This window comes from Phoenix dactylifera, chromosome 10, assembly GCF_051530095.1.
Source record: "Phoenix dactylifera cultivar Ajwa chromosome 10, Ajwa_hap1_PhDact_Kaust_v1.1, whole genome shotgun sequence".
Lineage (NCBI taxonomy): Eukaryota > Viridiplantae > Streptophyta > Magnoliopsida > Arecales > Arecaceae > Phoenix > Phoenix dactylifera.
In genome coordinates this window covers 31,929,319-31,951,678 of record NC_143199.1, presented here as the reverse complement: position 1 = coordinate 31,951,678, position 22,360 = coordinate 31,929,319, and the positions used below count along the sequence as shown (strand labels likewise).

Genomic DNA, 22,360 nt, shown 5'->3' with positions numbered 1-22,360 from the left:
TGATAGGTTTGATTAGACAGCAATAAGCGATTAAAGTGGTGTCTAGATCTTCATGTCCGTGTGTCATGGCGTGACTTAAGCTCTATTAAACACTGTTCCAACCTCCATTAAAAGAAGATTGGCTCTCGCCGAATAAAAGATTTGACCTAAATGCATCTAGTGTCTTGTATAATTATTTTTTCTAGCAAAATCCTTTACAGTCCTCTTGGACGTCTGCATAACCCATCTCTCTTAATTCTTCCCTCCTTCCTTTATTTTCAAGGAAAGACATAGCTCCAGCGTCACATTATTTTGAAGAGGGGTATATCATCGGGGATCTCTAATATTTTAATTAATTTACTTTATCCAAATATTGCAATCCAAACTTTTAGAAACTTTTTTTTGCATCTATACTCTTATAAATATCTGAAATTGAATGTATATCTGTATTTTCTATTTTTGCATATATTTTTATAAATTATTCTTTTTTTGCATCAACCTCTATATAAATATTTGAAATTATATTTATATCTTTAAAAAATTACTATTCGTATGTATACCTTTACAAATTATTTTTTATATATATCCTTGCAAACTTACTGTTTACATGTATATCGTTATAAATTATTTATTTTGCACCTCCACTTTTATTGAGTTAAGGATATATATATGCAAAAAAAAAAAATCGATAAGGATATATATAGGTAAAAATAAATAATTTATAAAAATATACATATAAAAGAAAATTATTTATAAAGGTGTATATGTAAAAAAAAATTATAACGGCGCGCATGCAAGTAGTAAATTTGTTCGGATATGCATGTAATTTTAGATTTTTTATGAAGATATATTAAAAAAATAATTTATAAAGACATATACTAAATAATAAACCTGCAATTTATTTATATAATTTTAAATATTTATAAACATATACACTTAGAGTATCTAACTTTTTAATATCAATTCAATTGCTTTCTATCGGTTAAAAAAAAAATAGCAAGCCTTTTCCTAAACCGACAAAAAAGAGGCCTTGCATTCCGGTCTAATCCGACAAGTATCCATACGCAATATGGAAACCACCGCCATCTTTTACCGTCCGGTCAGAGTTCTTCCACCTACGACGGTGACCGAATCCACCTATCCCAACGAGAGGAACGTAGACCGGTGACCCGAAACCGCGCACCCTCACGCGTCGGTCCCGTTAGAATGAGGAGCGGCGCGCATCGCCCGTCCTCCCTAAAGCCACGACAGGTCCCCGAGGGCGTGGTCCATCAGTACCACCGCCTCCAGCCCTTCCGATCTCCATCCGACGGCCCTGACTGGTCCGTTCCGTCCCGACCCCGATTTAACGATCCCTCGATTAGGTTTTCTTTTCTTGAGCTTGCCAATTAGGTTTTCGTTATCTCTCCGCGTTCGAATCCGACTGAGGCCGTGGTGGAGGCCGGAGAAGCGCACGGCCGAGACGAGTCCCTCCGCTGCCCGAAGAAACCTCCCGCGTTCCCCCGGGAGACCCGCAGCGCTAGCTCTTCAGAGAAATCGCCAGCTCCTCCCGTACTTCGTCGAGAAGGCGACGGATCGTCACGATTTTTTGAATCTTCTGCGGGCGGGGAAAGGGGACGGAATTCTCTGCTTTTTGCCTCCGATCTGATGTATTTCAGCCATTTCTCGAGTAATTCTTTTGCCTCCGCTTCACTTTTTTCTTGATCGTTGTTTGGATTCGCGTTTCTATGCGTAATTTGGCTGTCTCGTTAATTTGAGATCGGATTTCGCGTTATTTTATTAGATTCGTGTGGAAACCTGAGGAAAGATGGAATCTTGGTTAGTAATCTGTCGTTGGAGAGGTCCAGTTCATCGAGGAACTAATTTACTGCGGAAGAATTGATAAAAGTCGAGATCTTTTTGATGATAAGGAAGGTACTGATGATGAGGGACATGGTAGATCTCAATGAGAGTTCAGGAAATTGATTTTTTTTTTTGACGTTCGCAATTCAACTTTCATCGCATAATCTTTCCGTGAAGTTGGAAGGTTGGGGCACGAGTCCGTTGTATCCATCAAAAATATAAATTTGTAGGTTGTCTAACTCTTTATGTTGTTTTTTAGCGCCTATGTTGATTGAGTTGCCACTAAATCGGTATCATTCAACAAAGAAGAAGGCTCATTTGCCTGAGATTTTGTGGCTGTTGAGGTCTTATAATCCCCTTTATCTCTCATTGCGTCATTTTCCGCACGTTCTTGTCCTTGAGTGTGCAAGAATACGTGATTTACTTCCTTGTCACCCAGATCTTCTTTTTATTCCTTAATAATCATTTTTAACCTGTCAAAGTTGCTGTTGGCAGGTAAAGGAGCTATTATAAATAATTTTATGTACATATACATGCATGAAATTCTGTTTCCTTTTTTGTTTAAATCACGTCTGAACATTGAGATAGCAGTTCTGTATCTTATATCTTATTGGTCTGTGCCCTTTGTTGTAACCGTTGTAAGGGGTTTCTTTGATAATTTTGGCATCCAAATGGATGTGCTGGATGCTATATTCGTGACAGCTTCATTTATATTGTTTCCATGAAAACGAGAGTACTGAAAGAGTTTATTTGGTTGCTGATGTGGAAGAAAATGTTCTTCAGATTTGTTTATGAAGATGTCTTCAAGAGACTAAAGAGTTCCTGTGACCACAGGCCAGGTCAATTTAAACCCTTTAACTTTCTGCACTTCTTTTGGAAACTTCTTTTATATTCGGTAGATGCAATGATGGCGGGACTAAGGAAGCGCTGAACACTAAATTAGAACTATGATAGGAGCTCTCAATTTGTACTGGAAAAACACACATGGTATGCAACTTTAGAGGGATGCGAAGTTAAGGCCGTGCATCAACCATGGTAATAAAAATTCTTGAATCAAATTATTTCAGCAAGCTTATTTATATTATCTAATGGACTGAGGGATCTATGGTGGTCTCTTAATTATAGTCTAAGTACAGTGAATGAGGTGGAGATGTGCCTCTAGGCTGTTATGTGGTCATGCATTAATGCAAAGACAATCATAGGACTTGTTACACTGCCTAAATTGATATATTACATTTTGAGGAGGGTCCTCACAGTAATTGAGGGGATTGCATGAAAGAAACTTACCATTATTGTTTATTTATTCGTTTTTGTTGGTCCAATTTCGTCTCGGTGATAAAGTGGCTACTACTGAGAACAAACATAACAGATCATTATCTCATGATAGAACTCTTAGTTTAAAATGAATCATCATTACATGACTGCTTGCAAATTAAAAACATTAGGCTTGCTTGAGTTCATATTCTGCAGATTTCTCAGCTCAACTATGTGGATCATTCAAGCCTAATACCAACTCTTTGTATTTGTGAAATTATACCTAGATGGACTAATTTTATTGGGTTCTTCTTTTTGCTTTTGTTTGACCAACTCTTCCGATCCACTTTGTTCCTACTATGTCATTTTGCACCTGTTTCAAGGCTTGAGACTGTCACAGAAAATAATCCATGTTGTTTAAGTCAGTGTTATCATTTGCCTTTCCTTAAGGGTTCCTTGGCCGGATAAGAATCTTTGATCTATTTTTTTGGCCCATCTCAACTTTTTACCATCAATAGCTTCAGTTGATCTATTTTTGTGGTCCATCTCAACTTTTTCCCATCAATGGCTTCAGTTGACATTTTAGAACTTTGGCTTGCATTCAGATCCTTAGAACTTTGGCTTTTATTCAGATAACATCCGAGCTTGGAAAGGACCTTTTTTTTACCAATTGTATTTGGGCTTCATCATCATCATCATCATCATCAGTTCTATGATGCTTATAAGCTAGTAGTGGTGTTCATTTCCTCTTCCTCAGAGTTGGTCGAAGAAGTCTCTGTGTGGCTTTCTATGATGCTTATAAGTTAGTGTGTTCATTTCCTCTTCCTCAGAGATGGTCGAAGAGGTCTCTGTGTGGCTTGGTACAACTTGTTGGAATAGGTAACCCTTTTTCTTAGTTTGATAGTTGTGTTCATTTTCTCTTCCTCAGATATGGTCAAAGAGGTCTCCATAAGGCTTGAGATTATACGTATCTCATTCTTGTTCATTATGGGTTATGGAAATTATGTTTGTCATTCTCATGAATAGCTTCCTAAGTTGAGAGCGAGGTTTCCCAAAACTAACTGCCTCATGTACCAATGCCTTCTTTTTATCTTGGAATGCAATCATCAATCACGCTAAATTGAGTTTTCACGTTGAGGCATGCACCTTGACCGTCTTGGTTTTCTTTGTAATGATTTTCAGGAACAGCTTATTAAAAGGATGAAATGTCTCAACCCTGGGTAGATGATGCAAAGTTCTCAGCACCCACTTCGTCATCTAGTTCACATCCTGCATTTTCTCAATCTTCATCATATTCCAGCTTAAGGCACAGGTAAAAAAATGTAACTGTTATGAATTTGTTTGATATGTTCCTTTGTCTTTGATCATTGGCTTATGTGGTGCCAGCTACTTCATACATACACAGACAGTATAGCTGGTGCGTGTGTGTATAATTCTGTTTGTATGCTGCATGATTAATTGTATGGCTGGTTACTATGACTTTGAAAAGTGAACTTCATGAAAGTCAATTGTAGTGAAATTTATCATCTAGATGGTTCTTAGATCTGGGATGGTCAGGAGAATGTTATTTATTTATATATCTACCAGTTTTCTGCTAAAGAGAAGCTCACAATTTGTGACCAACCAATCCATCACAGCCTTGGGCTAATGCCAAGCTGCTTGTGAGGGTTGAATCACACAGATCGACTGAGAAATGGCCACAAAGGCTATATCTCCAGCTAGGTCGACTGTCCCATGGGTCTACACCAAGATATCAGTGTCCTATGATTGCCACTGGCAAAGAAAGATCCTGTCGGGTAGAGAGCCAATGCCATCTGGATCATTTGCCATGAGATCTGCAACTTGCAATAGTTGGATTTGGTGATGTGTGGGCATTCAACACAAAGCAGTTCAGAAATGTTAGAGTTGATACTGCACCTTGTTCATCATCATGTTGGGAGTGGAAACATAAAAGTTGAGAAGGGTCTGGCCATTTGCTGTTTCAAACTAGTACCTGGCATGGGCTTAAGGACTAGATGACTGGAGCTTAGAAATGTGATGATTTGGCCAAGGGATTAGATTGCTTTCTCCATGCTGCTAAAAGTCCAAGACCATGAGGTGTGAGTCACCTAAAGTGGGATTATACAGGCCCAACAGGGGCTGCAAAATATGGACATAAAGCCGTGCTACTTTCAAAAAATAAAATGATATATGGGCTTTGGAATCTGTCTTCAGCACTTGACTGGGGCTCTGATTAGGAATTCACTTGGGTATCCAACAGCTTTCTTCTCAGATGTTCTCTCTCATAGGGCACTTGGAATATGATATCTACTGCTAGATTGCTTTTCTTGGGTTATTTCAGTTCAAATTAATATATTATATGCGCTTCCAGATTATTCTTCTCTTTATTCATTGGCTTTAACTTTGGAGCGGTCTTTGTTTCCTTGTATTCAGTTATCTGATAGGAACTATACTAGGAATTATTGTAATTTGTTTAAAAATGTTTTAGAGGCTTTAGCTGTTATGAAGAGATTAAGGCTTTGGGTTTAGATGGGATATTAATTAAAGTTTAGTTTAATTGTTCAGTCTTTTCTATCTAAAGCCTGGAGTCATGGACAATACTATAGATGGAAGAAGGAAGGATTCACTGATTTGAGTCTTTAAGAACACAGGACAGAAATAATTTTTCACCATCTGGATGAGACTTTGCTCATAAAATGCGAAGAGGTGGTGGGAAGAAGAACAATACTATAGATGGAAGAAGCGTGCTCTCTCTCTCTCTCTCCCTCTCTACACATGCACACATAATGATGGTGGATGAATACCTAGCTGACCTGCCTCCTATCACATATTGTGAATTGTATTGAATAAACATGCTAATGAGGATAGGAAGTTCTGCAAAGTTTGCAATTCTTGAATTAAGTCTTTGGAGTCTAGAGGAAATGTGGGGAAATTTTGTAGTTTCATACTGCATTTATCAATTACGTGGATTGTCGCCTCCAAAGATGTCCATGTTGAATCTTATTTTTTTGATTTTTTTCTAATACTGGTGTTAGATCACTCTGAATTGCGGTAAACTTGTCATTCATTTGCTCATTATCAAATGCAATATCATCTTATATAAAAAAGCGTATATTTTATGCCAGTACACATGATTTTTGTTTGTACATTTTTCTTTGGTTTTCAGATGGTTTGACAATGTGATCAGGTTGTTTGCCCACTGTACAATAACATACTAATATTTGGACTATGTGTGTATTTTTGTTGTGTTTATACCATTCACTTATTGATATTTGGTTTTGCTTCCTTTTCTTCCCCTCTTAGTCATAGAAATATTTATCCGTTGTTAGCACGGAGGGAGATCTCTCCTCGAGCAAAATGCTACTCGAAAAGGCTGTGGAGAGAAGCTTCAAAGGGGAGAGCTGATTGCATCGAGCTAAGATGTGAAACTGTTGATGCACGACATGCTCTTATTTCTTGGTAAAGCACCATTATACTTCAGAATTTTTTTTTTCTGTAAAGATTATCTAATTGCCACTGATAGACTTGTTAATTTGCTTGTCGTTTCTGTAATTTGGACTCCCTTAACCAGAATTATACTGCAATGGCAAGGGCTGATTATGTCATGCATTGCTTTTGCAGGGTAGAAGCAGAGTCGTTGCGTCACTTGTCAGCCACGTATTGTCCTCTTTTGCCGCCTCCGAGGTCCACAATTGCAGCAGCATTTAGTTCTGATGGAAAAACTCTTGCTTCCACGCAGTAAGTGAATGCCCCTGCTTTAGCTCTGTATTGTACTTAATAATTCTACTGACTCAATTTGTTTCCAGTGGTGACCACACTGTTAAGATAATTGACTGCCACACTGGAAACTGTCTGAAGGTGTTAATGGGCCATCGACGAACACCTTGGGTGGTATGTCTACCCTATATTCTTATCCCTTGGTTTTTGCTTTTTATTTGCTGTAATATATTGACAAATTTAATTATTCTACTAGGTGAACCTTATCCACCTTTTACCATATGCTTGTATCAGAAGATAGTTGCCACAAGTTTCACGATAATTAATTAGTTGAGTTGCAGCAAAAATGCTGCTAGAGATGTGAAACTCATTGTTATTATGAAAGTTAGTATGCTAAGTCTTCTTTTTGGGGTGTCATGGTTGCTTGCGGGGACTTGCTTTATGGAGTTTCCAAATTGCATGTTATTCTAGAATGAATCTTATTGGACTGTCATATTTCATAACCTCCTATTAGGTAGATTTTTGTTATACTGTTTTATCCTCTGAATTATCCCTGTGTGCCTTCTTATTTAAAATAAAATTACTACATTTAAAATAAAATTACGAGACTTTTACATATAAGGTCAGAGGGTGGCTATCATACAAGTTTCATTTGTTGCCTTTTTTTTTTCAATGCTTCCTGGACGTAGCAACTATTGACACTTCATTTTGAGCTATTATTTTGGGTATTTTGGTTTTAATGTTATTTCCAAGTCTGTCTTTGGTTTTTTGTGATCATCTGACTTTGCATAATGTTTTTCCGTGGTATATGATAAACTTGAAGAGCACTATTATCTGCTGGCTAGTTTTTATTTACAAATTTGAATCTTTGTTTTACAAACTAGTTCAATAAGCTAAACTATTGTTTCCCATCATCATAGTCATTAATTATGATTATTCTTAGTGTTCATTCCTTTTCTTTCGTGTTTCAGAAAGTTACATAGTGGTTATGGGCCTGTTCTGTCATCATTATCTTTAGAGGTATTATTTTAATCTAGTTGATCATCTGCAGGTTAGGTTCCATCCACTGTATTCAGAAATACTTGCAAGTGGTAGCTTGGATCACGAAGTTCGTATCTGGGATGCTTATACCACGGATTGTATTGGGTCACGTGATTTCTGTAATATCTCTTGCAAAATTTCTTCTGTGATATAACAAGTTTAAGCAATAGGATTTTTGTTGTTTTTATATTTTGATAATATAGTCTATTGCTATCAACATTACTTAGGGGCATTAAACATATGGCCCTCCTCCCTCTTTTCACAGATCGACCAATTGCCTCGATTGCTTTTCATGCCCAAGGAGAGCTTCTTGCTGTAGCATCAGGTCACAAGGTGAGTTATTCCTAACCTTGGAAGTATATAATAGAGATTCATCTTGCTCAAACTTTCTCTTCCCCATTCATCTTGCCCAAAATTTATCTTCCCCACTTTAGTCTTGGTTTTGCTGCTGTGAGGAGACTTAAATCTCACAGTTTAAAACTCTAAAATATAATCATCTTGCAGCTGTACATATGGAACTACAATAAGAGGGGAGAAGCTTCTTCCCCAATGATTGTGTTGAGGACTCGGCGTTCTTTGAGGGCTGTGCATTTTCATCCCCATGCAGCGCCATTTCTATTGACAGCTGAGGTGGAATTTTTTATATAGCATCATATTTGCATTATTGTTTGCTCACTTTTACAATATCGTCAATCTAAGCTGCTTGGCTTGCAGGTGAATGATCTCGATTCGCCAGACTCGCCACTGACACTTGCAACTTCATCTGGCTATTTGCACTATCCTCCTCCTGCTGTCTTTTTTGCAAACATTAATTCAAGCATTCGTCCACATCTGGAGGCTAAGGTGCCTCTTATACCTTCTTCATATTTGTTATGGCCAACATTTGTAAAAGATGATGGAAGAATGCCTTTGCAACAGGTTACAAGGGTTAGTAGCTCCAGTAATGGGCAGCGGAGACAGAGAAACGTAGATATGGGAAACCAAGATGAGAACTTAGCAAGCCCGATGGATATATCTCCTGGAGAACCTTCTAGCTCAAATATTATGACAGAAGATTCAGTTGCTGATTCTATGCTGACTGGAATGGAAACAGTAACATATGATTCTTTTATGGGAAGCGCAGAAAACACTGAAGGGCAGCCTAGCATTGGATTTCAGCAAAGAAGTTCTACTGGCATGGTTGAGAGATTGGATGCTTTGAACAATGGGCCATCAACTACTTCCCCTTTCAATGGGGTGACTATAAGAATACCTGTGAGGCAATCTAGGCCAGGTTTAGAGAGTTCTTCTGCCTTCAATTCTTCAAACTCTTCAGGCAGTACTGACCTTCAAATGCTATTAAGAAGTCTAGATGGTGGACAACTTCATCAATTTATTCCTTTTAGCGATCCAGCAAGCTGGGAGTTGCCTTTTTTACAGGGCTGGTTAATGGGTCAAACTCATGCAGGCCTGCAAGGAAATTCATCTGTAGTTCGTGGAACAGGAGCTGACTTCTTGACACCTGAATTGCTATATACCCGTAATGTGGAAGCTCTAGTGGCTGCTTCTTCAATGGCAACCACTAATGGCCATGCTAGGGTAACTGGACGATCTGGTTCTCGTCATCGTTCACGCTCCCGTTTGATGGCTTCTACAGCTGCCGGAGAAGGTGCCTCCTTTCTTAATGCCCAAAATGATGAAGCTGAGCCTCATCCTGGTCCCAGCGGTGTTGAATCTGAAATTCCTACATCATTGGCTGCGGCAGCTGCTGCTGAACTACCTTGTACAGTGAAGCTAAGAATATGGCCACATGATATACAAGAACCATGTGCCCCTTTAGATCCAGAGACATGCCGTTTAACTATACCACATGCTGTCCTTTGCAGGTGAAGTTCCTATTTGTAATAATTAAGTCATAATTTTTTCTGTTTTTCTTTTGTTCCCCCTTTTTAGCTTCTGCTTACTGAAGTCACATGAGTACCATGTTGAAATTATTGATCTACTCTCTATCATGAGCATGCTTCTCAGTCATAATAATTCATCTGTTGTGCTGAGAACTTATAATTGGTCATAACATTTTGTAAGAGTTCAGTATGATAATCTCAAAATACAAGTTTACTTTTATTTCTATTATGGTCTGTCTATCTCAACTTTATGAAATGAAGGTTGCTTCTGCTTATATGTGCATGCTACACCAGTATGGCCTTTGATAGGAATGAACTATAACCCTGAATTTATATAGCTGAACAGATTAGCTTTAGATTTCTTGTTGCTGTTTTTGGTCATAGATTACATTCTATTTGAATAATTAGATGCATTTAATAATGACAGTGAAATGGGTGCCCATTTTTCTCCTTGTGGCCGATTTTTGGTTGCTTGTGTTGCATGTTTACTGCCCCATGTCGAAGGTGATCCAGGAGTTCAGTCACAGATGCAACATGATGCTACAGGGGCTGCAACTTCCCCAACACGCCACCCAATTTCAGCTCACCAAGTTATGTACGAGCTTCGCATCTATTCTCTTGAAGAGGCAACGTAAGAGTGAAACTTGTTGCTTTTTGGTATTTATGTGTTGTAACCACTTTTTCCCTGAAAAATGTTCCATGCATGTATCATGGTTTGATTTTTCTGTTTTTGCCGCAGCTTCGGCATGGTGCTAGCTTCAAGAGCAATCAGAGCTGCTCATTGCTTGACTTCTATTCAGGTTAGGGGCAGTTGTAATCAAGCCTCGTGTATACTTGTCTTTTCCCTTGAGTATTTATTTCAGGATAAAATCAACAGTTGAGTTTTAGGTCCATAACTTGTGCCGTAGCTTTTTATTTGGGCTTATTGGACACATGTCAGTGAGTAAAGCCACATTAATAGAAGTAAATTTCGTCAGCAAATATTCTGAGACAGATATCCTGCCTTATCTTTAATGACACCTGCATAAGATGCTCTTAGAAGTAGCTTGACCACAACAGGAAAGTTCAGAAAAATAGCCCAAAAATTTCATTTAATTGTGGTGCAACTGGGAGGCTACATGAAGGTGATAAACTATTTTTTAGATATACAGGTATATATTAAGAGTATAAAATAATATTTAGATATGTTTAAAGTAAGTTGCCAAATGCATATATTCTTTCAGTGCAATGCTTTTTAGATTTGAAGAATATAATCCCACATGATTGGTTTAATAGAGAACCGAGGTGTTTCAAGGACTAGAGACACATTATATTTCACTGTCTATTGACCTCCAAGATGACCTGAAAGAGAAGTATAGAAAGCATATAGTGTCAATCTTTTAGGCTTAGGTGTTGCATATCTGTATACTTTATTTTTTTTGTTAAATATGGATAAATATTCACTGCCCATTCCCTATATTTTCTCCATCCAAATCTGTCGATATAACTCATTTTTTTGGTAAAACGTTAGTATTGGTGGAAAAGATTGGCGTTGCAGTTATTAGTGTATATTTCTTTGATATAGATGAACTTGCTGAAATATCAAGTTATTACATGGTTACCACCACTGCCACTTGCCCGTCCTTTTCCCTCAACTCCGTGGATGTATCAATTCTCTGTGGTATATTGCATGTGGAAGAGGAAGAACTGTTATGCTCTTCTGTCCTAGACTCAGCCACTACTATATGTATTGAAGTATCTAAACCATACATACATCGACGTTCCCAGCGTGCGTCTATGATGATTAAGGGAACCAATAAACAGAAAAGGAATAGTATAATTTTATCTACAGATCACCGATGTTGGACTTGGGAAAAGAAGCCATGACATCACATCCAACCCTCCATTTCACATAATTATAATCAACTTTGATAAACTGGAAACACGAGCAGGATGGAGTTTGGACAAGAGGACTTTTAGTAAGGAAAGAGAGCAAGTCAATTAACAGGTTCTGTCCCACCTCAATCAATCAGAAATAGACAATTATATGCTTTTTTGGTGAAAGGAAGATTAGCAGTGGAGCGATGGACCTTTTATGTAGTAGAGGAAAAGAAGGTAGCAAACAGAGAAGGAAGGTTTTTCATAAAATGGGATGTTGGGTATTATCCCTAAATCAGTGCAGGATCCCTTCAACTTCCTTTATGTTGGCAGGCAATCAAGTTATTGGATTCTAATGACTTCTCAACAGACAGTTTATTAGCTCTCTATGGTCCTGCATCTAATGGTGGCCATCTGTTGTAAGACAGGCAAAGTTGTTTGTCATTGATGTTGAAAGCCTTCAGGATGAGTCATAAAGGATATTCCCAAAGCCTTCATATCATGAAACCTGGGTGTTGTATAGGTGATAATGCAAGTATACTAGAGGAAAGGAAGGTAACAAACAGAGAAGGAAGGTTTTTTATAAAATGGGATGTTGGGTATATCCCTAAATCAGTGCAGGATCCCTTCAACTTCCTTTATGTTGGCAGGCAATCAAGTTATTGGATTCTAATGACTTTTCAACAGAGAGTTTATTACCTCTGTATGGCCCTGCATCTAATGGTGGTTATCTGTTGTAAGACAGGCCAAGCTGTTTGTCATTGATGTTGAAAGCCTTCAGGATGAGTCATAAAGGATATTCCCAAGCTTTCATATCATGAAACCTGGGAAGCAGTGTTGTATAGGTGATAATGCAAGTATTCATTGTTGGGCAAAAATGAACTTAAACACGGGTATAATATGTTGTTGGTTTTACATGTAGAATTAAAAGTTCGTGACACAGGGTATTAGTACCTTTTTACCAGTTTTTACATTGTTCTTATTATGAATGTTTGTATTGGTTTGCACAGTAGAATTTCTAGAAATCCATACTATTCACTGATTTTTTTCTTTAATGTTTTCCGATGCAGTTCTCTCCTACGTCAGAACACATATTATTAGCATATGGCCGTCGCCATAGTTCACTTCTAAGGAGCATTGTTGTTGATGGGGAGACTGCAATACCTATATACACAATATTGGAGGTTGATATGATTCAGTTTCCATTGTTTTAGTTTTACACTGTCCATTCTTGTAGAAATAGGAATTCAAGATTCTCCTATCATGTGAATTCTTTTAAATATTTTGTAACTCTTGCATAATTTCCTCTTTCTTGAAGCTTATACAGAATTCTTTTCTATGAAAGCCATAACAAATACTTGTATACTTTTTGGCATTTCCATGTTACACTGTTTTTGAATATTTAATTCCAGGTTTATAGAGTTTCAGATATGGAGCTTGTAAAAGTTCTTCCTAGTGCAGAAGATGAGGTCAATGTTGCATGCTTTCATCCTTCAGTTGGAGGAGGTCTTGTTTATGGGACTAAGGTGATGGCTTAAGAACTTGATGATCATTTTTTGGGGAACATGAGCTTCCAGTACAAACTGTGACAATTCCATGGTCAAGTGCAGGAAGGCAAGCTCAGGATTCTTCAGTATGATGGCCCACATGACACAAGTTGCACAGGACCAAATTTCTTTCTTGAGGAAAATATGCTTGAGGTAATAATTTTAGGTTCGCTGCTATTTCATTTATCTTTAAGTTGACCCTCTTTATTATTTCTCACTTATCATGATCTTCACTGAATTCTCTCTCTCTCACCCCCTCCACTTCATCCCCTGTGTATCCATGCATGCATGTATCCCCTTGGAACCCTATTTACACAATTTGGTACTGCTCCATTACTCCTTGCTAAATTGATTGGTATGTTAGTTTTGATCCACACAAAACCTCAAGCTTATTTGTACAGATCGTGGAACCTTAAGATGGGCAATCTTATATAATGATTGTTAGTAGTGTGTAAAGGAAGGTTTATAACTGATCCTTGGACAAATCTAGAAGATTCTGAACCTTCTTGGTGTTGATTGTAGAGATCTCCTAATGGCTTGTAATTTGTGGATGTAGGATTTATCATGAATGACTGTAGGAACCTCATTTTGCTTTTTAAAATGCATGGAGTTGGGTCTCATAAAACATGCTTTTGAATAATTTCAAATTCTGTAGTATCATACTTAATAATTGTAGCAGGAGCTTACATGAACATGTGGCGCAATATTACCTACACATTTCACATGTGTTCTTTATTAAGGATTTAAAATACCCCTCTTGGCCTCTGTTATACAAGGATATGAAACAATATCAAAAGGAGGGGCATGAAGCTGAAGGCAGCTAATTGTTGAATGAAGGCTTTGGTATCCAAAGATAAAGATATAGGTGCAAATGTGGGCAGAAATCATTCAATTAATGAAGAATCGATAAAAAGCAAGCTCAATAATAATTCAAAAAAAGAATACTGTGTAGCTACACACTATGATCTGCCAAACTGTCCGGTTCACCTTGTACCGAATTGAACCAGCACGGAACTGATATAGATCGACACAGTTTTTCGGAAAATAGCGTGAATCGCTTTAAACCGGACGGTTTGGAGCGGAACCGGTGCATCGGGTCGAACCGGTTTGAGCCAGTTGGTATCTACCCCCCCCCCCCCCCCCCCCCCAACAAAAAAAAAAAAAAAAAAAACCCTGCTTTTCAGTATCTTAAAAGGCTTGAATCATGTGTCATCCTAGGTTGAACCGCCTAATTCATCCTGTACCGAACCGGTTGCCGACTAGCATGGGTCCGGTACCCATTCGGCCAACCTTGCTACACACATACATTGACTGTTACCTTTCCCGTTAAAACTAGATAGATACTTCCCTGAAGATGGACTGGCATTATTGCTCTTGAATCATTTACTGATTGTATTCCTCCTGTCATTGTCTCAGGAAGATGATAATGGGATCAATACTAATAATCACAGGTATTTTATATCCTATTGCAATTTAACTCCATGGGCTTGAGGAAGAGGTACTAAGAGGTATGGAGAGAGGTAAATGAGAAGTCAAACCCAACTAGGTAAATATTTGAGTTTAGGCAGGTTCAGTCATATGTATGTATAAGTTGACCCTGTGCTGGAGCTATATCATCTTGTGTCTAGCAATTTATTGCACACTATTGTACTGGCTAATATGGATCAAGATGCACCAATAAGGGTTAGTCTACTCTTTTTTCATCTTGAGAACTATCGCCACGTATTGTACATCATCGCATGATATAAATCTATATTTGGTCTCTAAGGACTAGGTTTTTTTCCAAAAATATAGTACTTTTAAACATTCAGAAGGATAGGAAACAAGTTAGCAGTATCAGGCTTAAGTTCTAGCATTGTTGTTGGTATTATCTCGGATTTCTAATGGGTACCTATTATTGTAGAACACTTTGTTCTAAATGTACACCTAATGGCATATAGAATGCACTAGGTATTTAATGCATATGTATTGCTTTGTATTCTATCCCTTTGGCCACATGGTGTTTGATGAGAACTTTGCCTTAAGGCGAGGTAAGGTGCACTCTACTAAGTCTTCTCAGACAGTGGTATACAGTTATTATGAATGAACACCACAAATAAGATAATTCACAATTTCTCAAGCAGTGGGACCGCACCATTTTATTTTCTTTTCTGTTTATGACGCTTTCTTGGCCTACCGCCTCAAGACTCTGAATAGTTTTCCTCAACCATATAAGATATTTTAGTGCCATTGCCCAAAACTAAATAGATGTGGTTCTTTATTCCATTTGTTGATTTTGTTTTATCTATCACGAGATTACATTTGCAGATCCATTAAATTTTGTTTGAAAACTGTTTCCAATGGTGATACTGGTTTAAAACCAGTTGCAGCAATGTTGGGAACGGTCAGTTTATTTTAACAATAATCAGAAATAATTTGTTTTTTGTATTTCTTGTGTGGCAGATCCAGAAGTATGCCTTAGAATGTTGAAAAATAGAGATTGCTATTAATCCAAGAGTCATTGCTCATTTTGCTTGACACTGCTGCTTACTCCTTGCTGCTTGTATATTACCTTATCTTGTTCTCTATATGTGTCCACTTCCCAATTAAATGTTACCAATGTCAACGTATCATTTCCAGTTACCCACTGAGGATTCTTAAAATATGCCAACTTTTTTGCATGAGCATTTCTGATTGATTGTTATCACTTCTGTTTTCATGAATACCTTTGATTAGTGGTGATTTTGAATCATTTGTAAGTTAATTGAGACTTGAAGTGTATGTGTTAGATGAGTCATTGGTCATTCTAGCTAACACTTATAATACGGTCACAATTCATGAACCAACCTTCGCAGTATCGGTAAGTGTTGGCTGAGTATGAGTCTTCCCCCACCCTTTCAATTGCTATAATTTAATGAGAGATTTTGTACAAGTCATTGGTGATTACTTTGTTAAAGAAAAACTTGGTGCATTATGCAGGCTGATAACCTTTGTATAGAAGTACCTCCAAGAGATACAGTGTAGTAGTTATCTTGACTCTTCCTCAACTAACTCAAGGCAGATCGTGCACTGGGAGTTTAATCAAGTGGATGTGGAATTTGGTAAGCATTTGTGACATTGTAAATGTAAGAATGAATGTTAATTATAAAGATAGAAGTGCTGAAAATTCTTTTACCATCATTAAAGCTTGATCCAGGTCAAAGATTCCTTGGTTATTATATGCTATTTGAATTTGTAAGGTTACAAAACCAGCTGAAAGTTTCTGACATGAACTTTGGGGGGGAGGTGGGTAGCATTAGACTCATGAACTGGGAGTGCGCTATGTCTATCTGCCCGATCGTTGCATTTACAGGAGAATGTACATGAGAATTAATATACCAAAAGTCCTTGTTGATCTAGATTTCTTAATAAAGTTAGGATACACTATGTATGAGGCTTTGTGATACATGGTAAAATACCCTGCCCTGGTGCTGCTATAGCTCAGATTCATTCGGGCTGATGTATGCTTTGGAGCTATATTGCAATTAGCTAATTGAAGCTGCAATGAGAAATGGAGGCATTCTGCTTTTCGGCACCAGAGAAGTTAGTGGCCTCCACACAAACTTGCTGTTCTAAGATCTCCAATAAATGTTTTGTGATGTGATTTTGTGTTGTACTGCAACATTCGGCATCTTGGTCATTTAAGTTGTCTATATTGCTAGTAATAGTCATGCTTTAAATTAATACATAATGTAGCTTTCTCTGTTGCGACAACTACAAGTTCATACTACTGCCAAAATGTGCATGCTTTTGTTGATTTGAAGCATGAGATCCTTTTTTTCAAAAAGGGTATGCTGTTGGCATTTTCCCTCAACCATTATATTGGAGTGAGTGTATTGCATTGTTTGAAGTAAAATTTTCTCGTATTGCTATAAATGTAAAATTTTCTCACTTCTCTATCATTCATTAGCAGGTATGTTTGAAAATTGGATTGCTCGGTGTTAGTTCTATGTTTGTACCATTGCTGCATATTCTTTTGAACTTGATGGATGCTTTTTAGTATCTTGAACCTTCCAAAGTCATTGATAGATTCAAATTTCATTTTTTGCTGGCTCAGGAACGTGCTCTCCATTGCTGAATGATCATCATACTTGCTCGGAGACAGCTCGACGATGTAAGGTTCACGGTGTATAAAAATTTCTGTAATTTGTAATCTCAAACTTGCAAGCCTTGTTTTTCTTGCTCCAAATCAAATGCGCAAAATGCATTCTGAACTCAAATTGGTTTCCTGTTCATGTCGAGCGGATGTCATGTTGGTTCATTGCCTGTTGCATGTTCATTGTTGTGTATTATATTTTATCATATAGTAATTTATTTCCTGCTCTGATGACTGGATGCAAAAATGCCAATTTATTTTCTATTATTCTTTTTAAACGATAATGGTGAATCATGTAGGTATGTAGGTAGTTACCGCTGGTGTTTTAAAACCCGGTTGTCCCACTACCCACCAAGCTTTGCGGGTTGGGTCGATATAAGATGCGAGTTTTATTATAAAAAAAAACCTGCACCGGCCAACTGTCAGACACGTGAGTACATCTTTACAAAAAAAAAAAAAAGTAAAAAATACAAAGAAGATGGAATGTCAACTATAGATGTCTAAAGAAATTTCTTGAAGTGCTGGGTGATGAAGGAAGTGACTCAGTCTGCAGTCATGTTCGTCTTTCGGAACAAGTGCAGTTGGCTAGAGATGTTCGACCACCCGGAGGTGTTTGACCACTTGGACCAATGGGTCAATCGGCAAAAACCTGCATCGGCCAATTGTTGGAGAGAGTGAGACGTCTCTCTCTCTCTCTCTCTCTCTCTCTCTCTCTCTCTCACACACACAAAGGTAAAAAAATACAGAGGAGATGGAATGTCAGCTAGAGATATGCGACAAAGGGAGCGACACACACAAAGGGAGCGACACACACGAATACATCATGCCAAGTTATAAAAAGGTAAAAAATACAGAGGAGATGGAATGTCAGCTACAGATATGGGACAAAGGAAGCGACTTAGTCTGTAGTTATGTTTGCCTTTCGGAACACATGCTACCTAAAAATCATCTATCTTCTGAAGCAGATTCTTAGATGAGTAGATGACCATCGTCATACCTATTCACACCTCGGATCCAATCAATCACCAGAAAAGAATCTTCCTTTAGATGCACTCGCTTGGCACTAAGAATCCGTCTCGCATAAGATATACCTTTCCAAGCTATTTGAAGCTTTGCCCCTACAACAGTAAGACCTGGCGTGCGGCGACCATCTGCTGCTATCAGCCTGCCAAGAGAGTCTTTAATCACAAAACCAACACCTTTAGATGCACCATCCATCAACATGCTACCGTCGAAGTTTACTTTGAGATGACCAGGGAGTGGGGGCACTCAAGAAATAAGAGCGTGTCTGGACGCTGTGATAGCGGAAGGAGTACCGCATATGTCCCTTGCCATATTAGAAGAGAACGAAGCAGCAACTGCGATGAACTCCCCCGCATGTAGCATAGCTCTATCCACCACCATTCTCGGCGATGACCTCCTCCTCTCAAAAATGCCGACATTCCTGTCCAATCATTTATAATAAGCCAAATATGCTCTAAGGATCCCCGCATCAATAGAACTGGGGCTCCGCAAGAAAACTCTCAACAAGGAAACTCTCAACAAGTGAATCAAATCCTGTGCTGACTCCACCAAGTGGGGTGGAGGTACAAGTGACCTGCTCTATATCTTCCTGGCCCTGAGATACTGCAAAAGAATATGATCAATAGTCTCCACGATATTCGTGCACACCTCGCAGCATTGGGTCAACCACACTCCTCACCCAGCTACCAAATTCCTGGTCGATAGGCATCCCCATGCTACCTTCCAGATGAAAAGCACCACATGCCAGTCAATCTGCATCCTCCAAATCCAACCTCCATCTATCTGCCGAGCTGGCTCCCTACTGATCAAAGCATGAAGATCCCTAGCTTCTTGCTTCATGCTCTTCTAGGAAAGAAAGGTGATCCTCTGCCCAATAGAGCCTAGCCCGAGAGACTGAGTTCTCCAGTATGGACCGAAATGGTCTCATGAGGTCGGTCCCCAGCCCACAAGTGATTGCTAGAGACAATAAATCGCTACTACTTCTATATACGCAATATTGACAACTCAACCGAGCTTTTCGATTGAGATATGAATCTACAAGGTAGAGTGTACCGGCTCATTCTTATCGAAAACAGTAGTCTTTGGTAAACCGATTGATCACTAGCACGAAGGCTATAAGCGTTGATCTTGCCTTGGTGTTGACCCGAGGAGTGGTAGACGAGGCTTTCTCTGTTCACGACTCCGGTGATATTGAATCAGCCCTTTAGCTTTAGCTGGGTTGTCTGTCACCCTGATATCGGATATAGTACAATTGACGGTTCACTACCGGCTTAAACCCTAAGACCAAACTTGTGCTTAGGATATCTTTCTTTATAGTCACCTTCATATGTCAACTGTCACAGAAGAGGTAGCAGCGAGACTCGGACGTGGGACCTTGTGATACTCTTTAAGATATTTTTTTCTATTTTTTTTAGTATATGCGTGAGACACAATCTACTAATTGATCTATATTCAAATACCCTACTATATCATAGTCTCTACTACAAGGTGCTATTTCAATCATCCAGATTCCCGAACCACATGTAGGCTACATCTAGCTATCAAAGGTATTGGAGTTCATTCTTCAAAATCGTAATCACTTAGTTGAATTGGGTCTTCTTATGCCAAGAAATCTAGTATACGTGAATCTGAAAGAAGCCTCCTGGCTAGTCTATTCGAGTTTAGTCGAGTCATTTTTGGTTAAAGTGACTTACCGCACCCGCGACCGCCCTGACGGCAGCCATACTAGCCTGTCAAACTCTTTCTGGGCGAAAATCGGTAGAGCCAAGACCATCTCTGCCAACTGCTCTCCAAACACATCTCGGATAAGCCCCTCCCTCCACCGACCCCCATCTGGGTCCAACAGGTGGCTGACCCTGCAGCCTGCCAATCTCATCGAGTCCACCATGGTCGGCAAACGACTAATCGACTACTTAGTCACCCAACTATCCTTCAGAACATCGATGGATCGTCCGTACCCAATAGCCTATCTAATCTCCGGAAGCACCAAGTCGGCTCTGGCACACATCTCCCTCTAGACTAGTGAGTGGTGACGGCCAGCTCGTGCTCCAAGCAACATGGCACCATGCTTGGCCCTTATCAATGAAAACCACATGCAATCAAGCTCTAACACAAATCTAGCTACGTGACAAACTGGGCCAACAGTGGTTGCATCCCCAAACCTTCTAGTCTGGTCGGCTGACACACTACCTCCCACGCCAACAAATGAATACCACCTCTATCACCTCTCCCCCAAATAAAGTTTCTAAAGTGCTACTCTTGTTTCTTCCTTTGGGTCCAATCAAGAGCTAGCCATAGTTTTAATGGTTTGATCTCATGAGGCTCTTGGGGAGACAGAAGGATTTGATCCCCCTATTTACTTGGCATGAATCTTGTTGCTTGGGGCATGGATGGGGAGTATCGGTGGGGCTGGTGGTGGGGAGTATTTGTCGCCCAAGGAAATGGATGGAGAGGATTTGGGGAAGTTAGGGTTCTGAAATCACCAAAACTGGTTCGGCTCCGGAATTATTTTTATAGAGGGGGCACAATCGAATTTGCTATTTGCAAAGGACATGCCAACACAACAAACAAAACAAAAAAAAGGCCCAACGATTAGAAGACACATAACGCCATCCGAATTCTTTCATGTTACAAAATTTTGTGGGTAAAAGCCTCCTCAGACCCACAAGGTGATGGTGGAAGGAGTACCGAAGCTCGTCTAGAGGAATAAATAAGACCACTTCGAAATTGAAGTATCATAATAACTAAAGCCAGGAGGTTAGATTTAGATTTAGGGAACCCACATCAAACAGAGAGAAGAAGACCACTTTCCTAGGAAGTGGATTCGAATTTGTAGTGCTTATCGATTGCTGCCAATACATGCCACGTGCAACTGACTCCCTTGGGGATTACTACAAGATCTCCAGAGCCAAAATCCACACATTCGGAAGATCCCTTAATATAAGCTTTAACCTTTCCTTTTAGGAGGTAGCAAATTTCTTCTGCATCAAACTTGAGATGGAACTTTCCTGGAGGGCAACCCCACCTAACGAACAATAAGAAAAGCAGAATGGAGGACCTCATTAGCAACACTACTGGAGAGTTCATACTTTCTAAGAAATAGAAGAGGACAATGAGACAAGAAGGCGAAGCTACGGAGATAGATACTAACTTGGGCCATGAGTTGATGCCCAGTTTCAGTAAGCGCGACTGTGGTGGGTTCTTCTCTACTAGGATTGTGGGGCTGGTGGCCTCAACTTGCATGGCCTCTTGGTTTGAACTTGCGGCCATTGAAGATTACTAGAAGTTGAAAGAGGAGAAGCAAGGAGTGTTGGTAGCAGCAGCAGCAGGAGATGCAGGGGCAGTTTGCAAAGGTCCTTCTATGCTTCTTGTAATAAGAACTACGAGGATGAAGTCTGGAGGGAATCCTTACATAGAACACAGATGGAGAAAGAAGTGAGAAGCTTGAAGTCTTCTTATGTATAAGTTGAGAAAGAAGAAATAAACTTGTGATTTCGTCGCCTGGTGTACAAGTTGAGAATAGATTCCAAACATATTTTGTAATGCATGATGATAAGGCCTGGGCTAAGGTGCCAAAAAAAGAAAGAAAAAGGAAGGGTTCTTGGACTAGGGCTCTTCTAATTTTTGACATCAGTCCAAGGCAAAAGAACAAAGTAGGTCACAGTGGTTGACGGGAGTCAAAAGGTTTAGCTTTCTACCAGCTTTTTGGGATTCTTCTTAAAAACTTTTCAGCGAATGGCTAGCATTGAATTTTTTGGTACACTTGCACTGAATTATTTAAGCGACAATAGCTCAATGACGATAATGAAGCTACGCATTGGTATAATCAACGATTAGCGTCCATCCATTCCACATAAATATCGACTGATGTAGATCTAAACTTGGATGCTTTACATGAGAAATTTAAGAAGTCTCTCACGAGTGACCGGTTGGACCGTACTCGCTACAATCCCTTTGTTAAAAATCTCTCTAAAATCTAAAATCCTGTCTAGATGATTGGGCTAAAAATTCTATTGAATTTGTGAGTTGGACCAATATAGCCAATAAGATCATAAGATTACAATATCATAAGATTACGGACTGATATTTTTTTTTTCTTCCTG

The 22,360-nt window shown here is 39.0% G+C and overlaps 2 protein-coding genes across 12 annotated transcripts; one reads left to right on the top strand and one right to left on the bottom strand.

Moving 5' to 3' along the window:
- The first annotated feature begins 1,126 nt into the window (after nucleotides 1–1,126).
- On the top strand, nucleotides 1,127–17,358 carry LOC103706953 (uncharacterized). 11 transcript variants are annotated; one of them, XM_088706060.2, is made up of 19 exons: nucleotides 1,357–1,648; nucleotides 1,763–1,893; nucleotides 2,605–2,660; nucleotides 4,258–4,387; nucleotides 6,379–6,534; nucleotides 6,697–6,813; nucleotides 6,882–6,966; nucleotides 7,844–7,952; nucleotides 8,099–8,166; nucleotides 8,338–8,463; nucleotides 8,548–8,676; nucleotides 8,752–9,698; nucleotides 10,144–10,347; nucleotides 10,456–10,516; nucleotides 12,644–12,757; nucleotides 12,986–13,099; nucleotides 13,184–13,273; nucleotides 16,079–16,200; nucleotides 17,196–17,358. In XM_088706060.2, exons 4-18 carry the CDS (start codon nucleotides 4,281–4,283, stop codon nucleotides 16,121–16,123), a joined length of 2,472 nt encoding a protein of 823 aa, XP_088562186.2. In that variant the 5' UTR covers nucleotides 1,357–1,648; nucleotides 1,763–1,893; nucleotides 2,605–2,660; nucleotides 4,258–4,280; the 3' UTR covers nucleotides 16,124–16,200; nucleotides 17,196–17,358. The 11 variants fall into 11 exon arrangements, with proteins under 11 accessions (XP_088562188.2, XP_088562184.2, XP_026660399.3 ...); XM_088706062.2 differs by lacking the exon at nucleotides 1,763–1,893 and having other exon boundaries at nucleotides 1,127–1,648; nucleotides 2,591–2,660; XM_039115313.3 differs by lacking the exon at nucleotides 1,763–1,893 and having other exon boundaries at nucleotides 1,245–1,648.
- A 3,491-nt stretch (nucleotides 17,359–20,849) lies between these two features.
- LOC103706954 (uncharacterized) lies at nucleotides 20,850–21,657 on the bottom strand. Its single transcript, XM_008791241.5, has 2 exons — nucleotides 21,409–21,657; nucleotides 20,850–21,282 (listed from the first exon to the last, which is right to left on the bottom strand). The coding sequence occupies exons 1-2, from the start codon at nucleotides 21,525–21,527 to the stop codon at nucleotides 21,069–21,071; spliced, it is 333 nt and encodes a 110-aa protein (XP_008789463.3). The 5' UTR covers nucleotides 21,528–21,657; the 3' UTR covers nucleotides 20,850–21,068.
- Nucleotides 21,658–22,360: the final 703 nt, after the last annotated feature.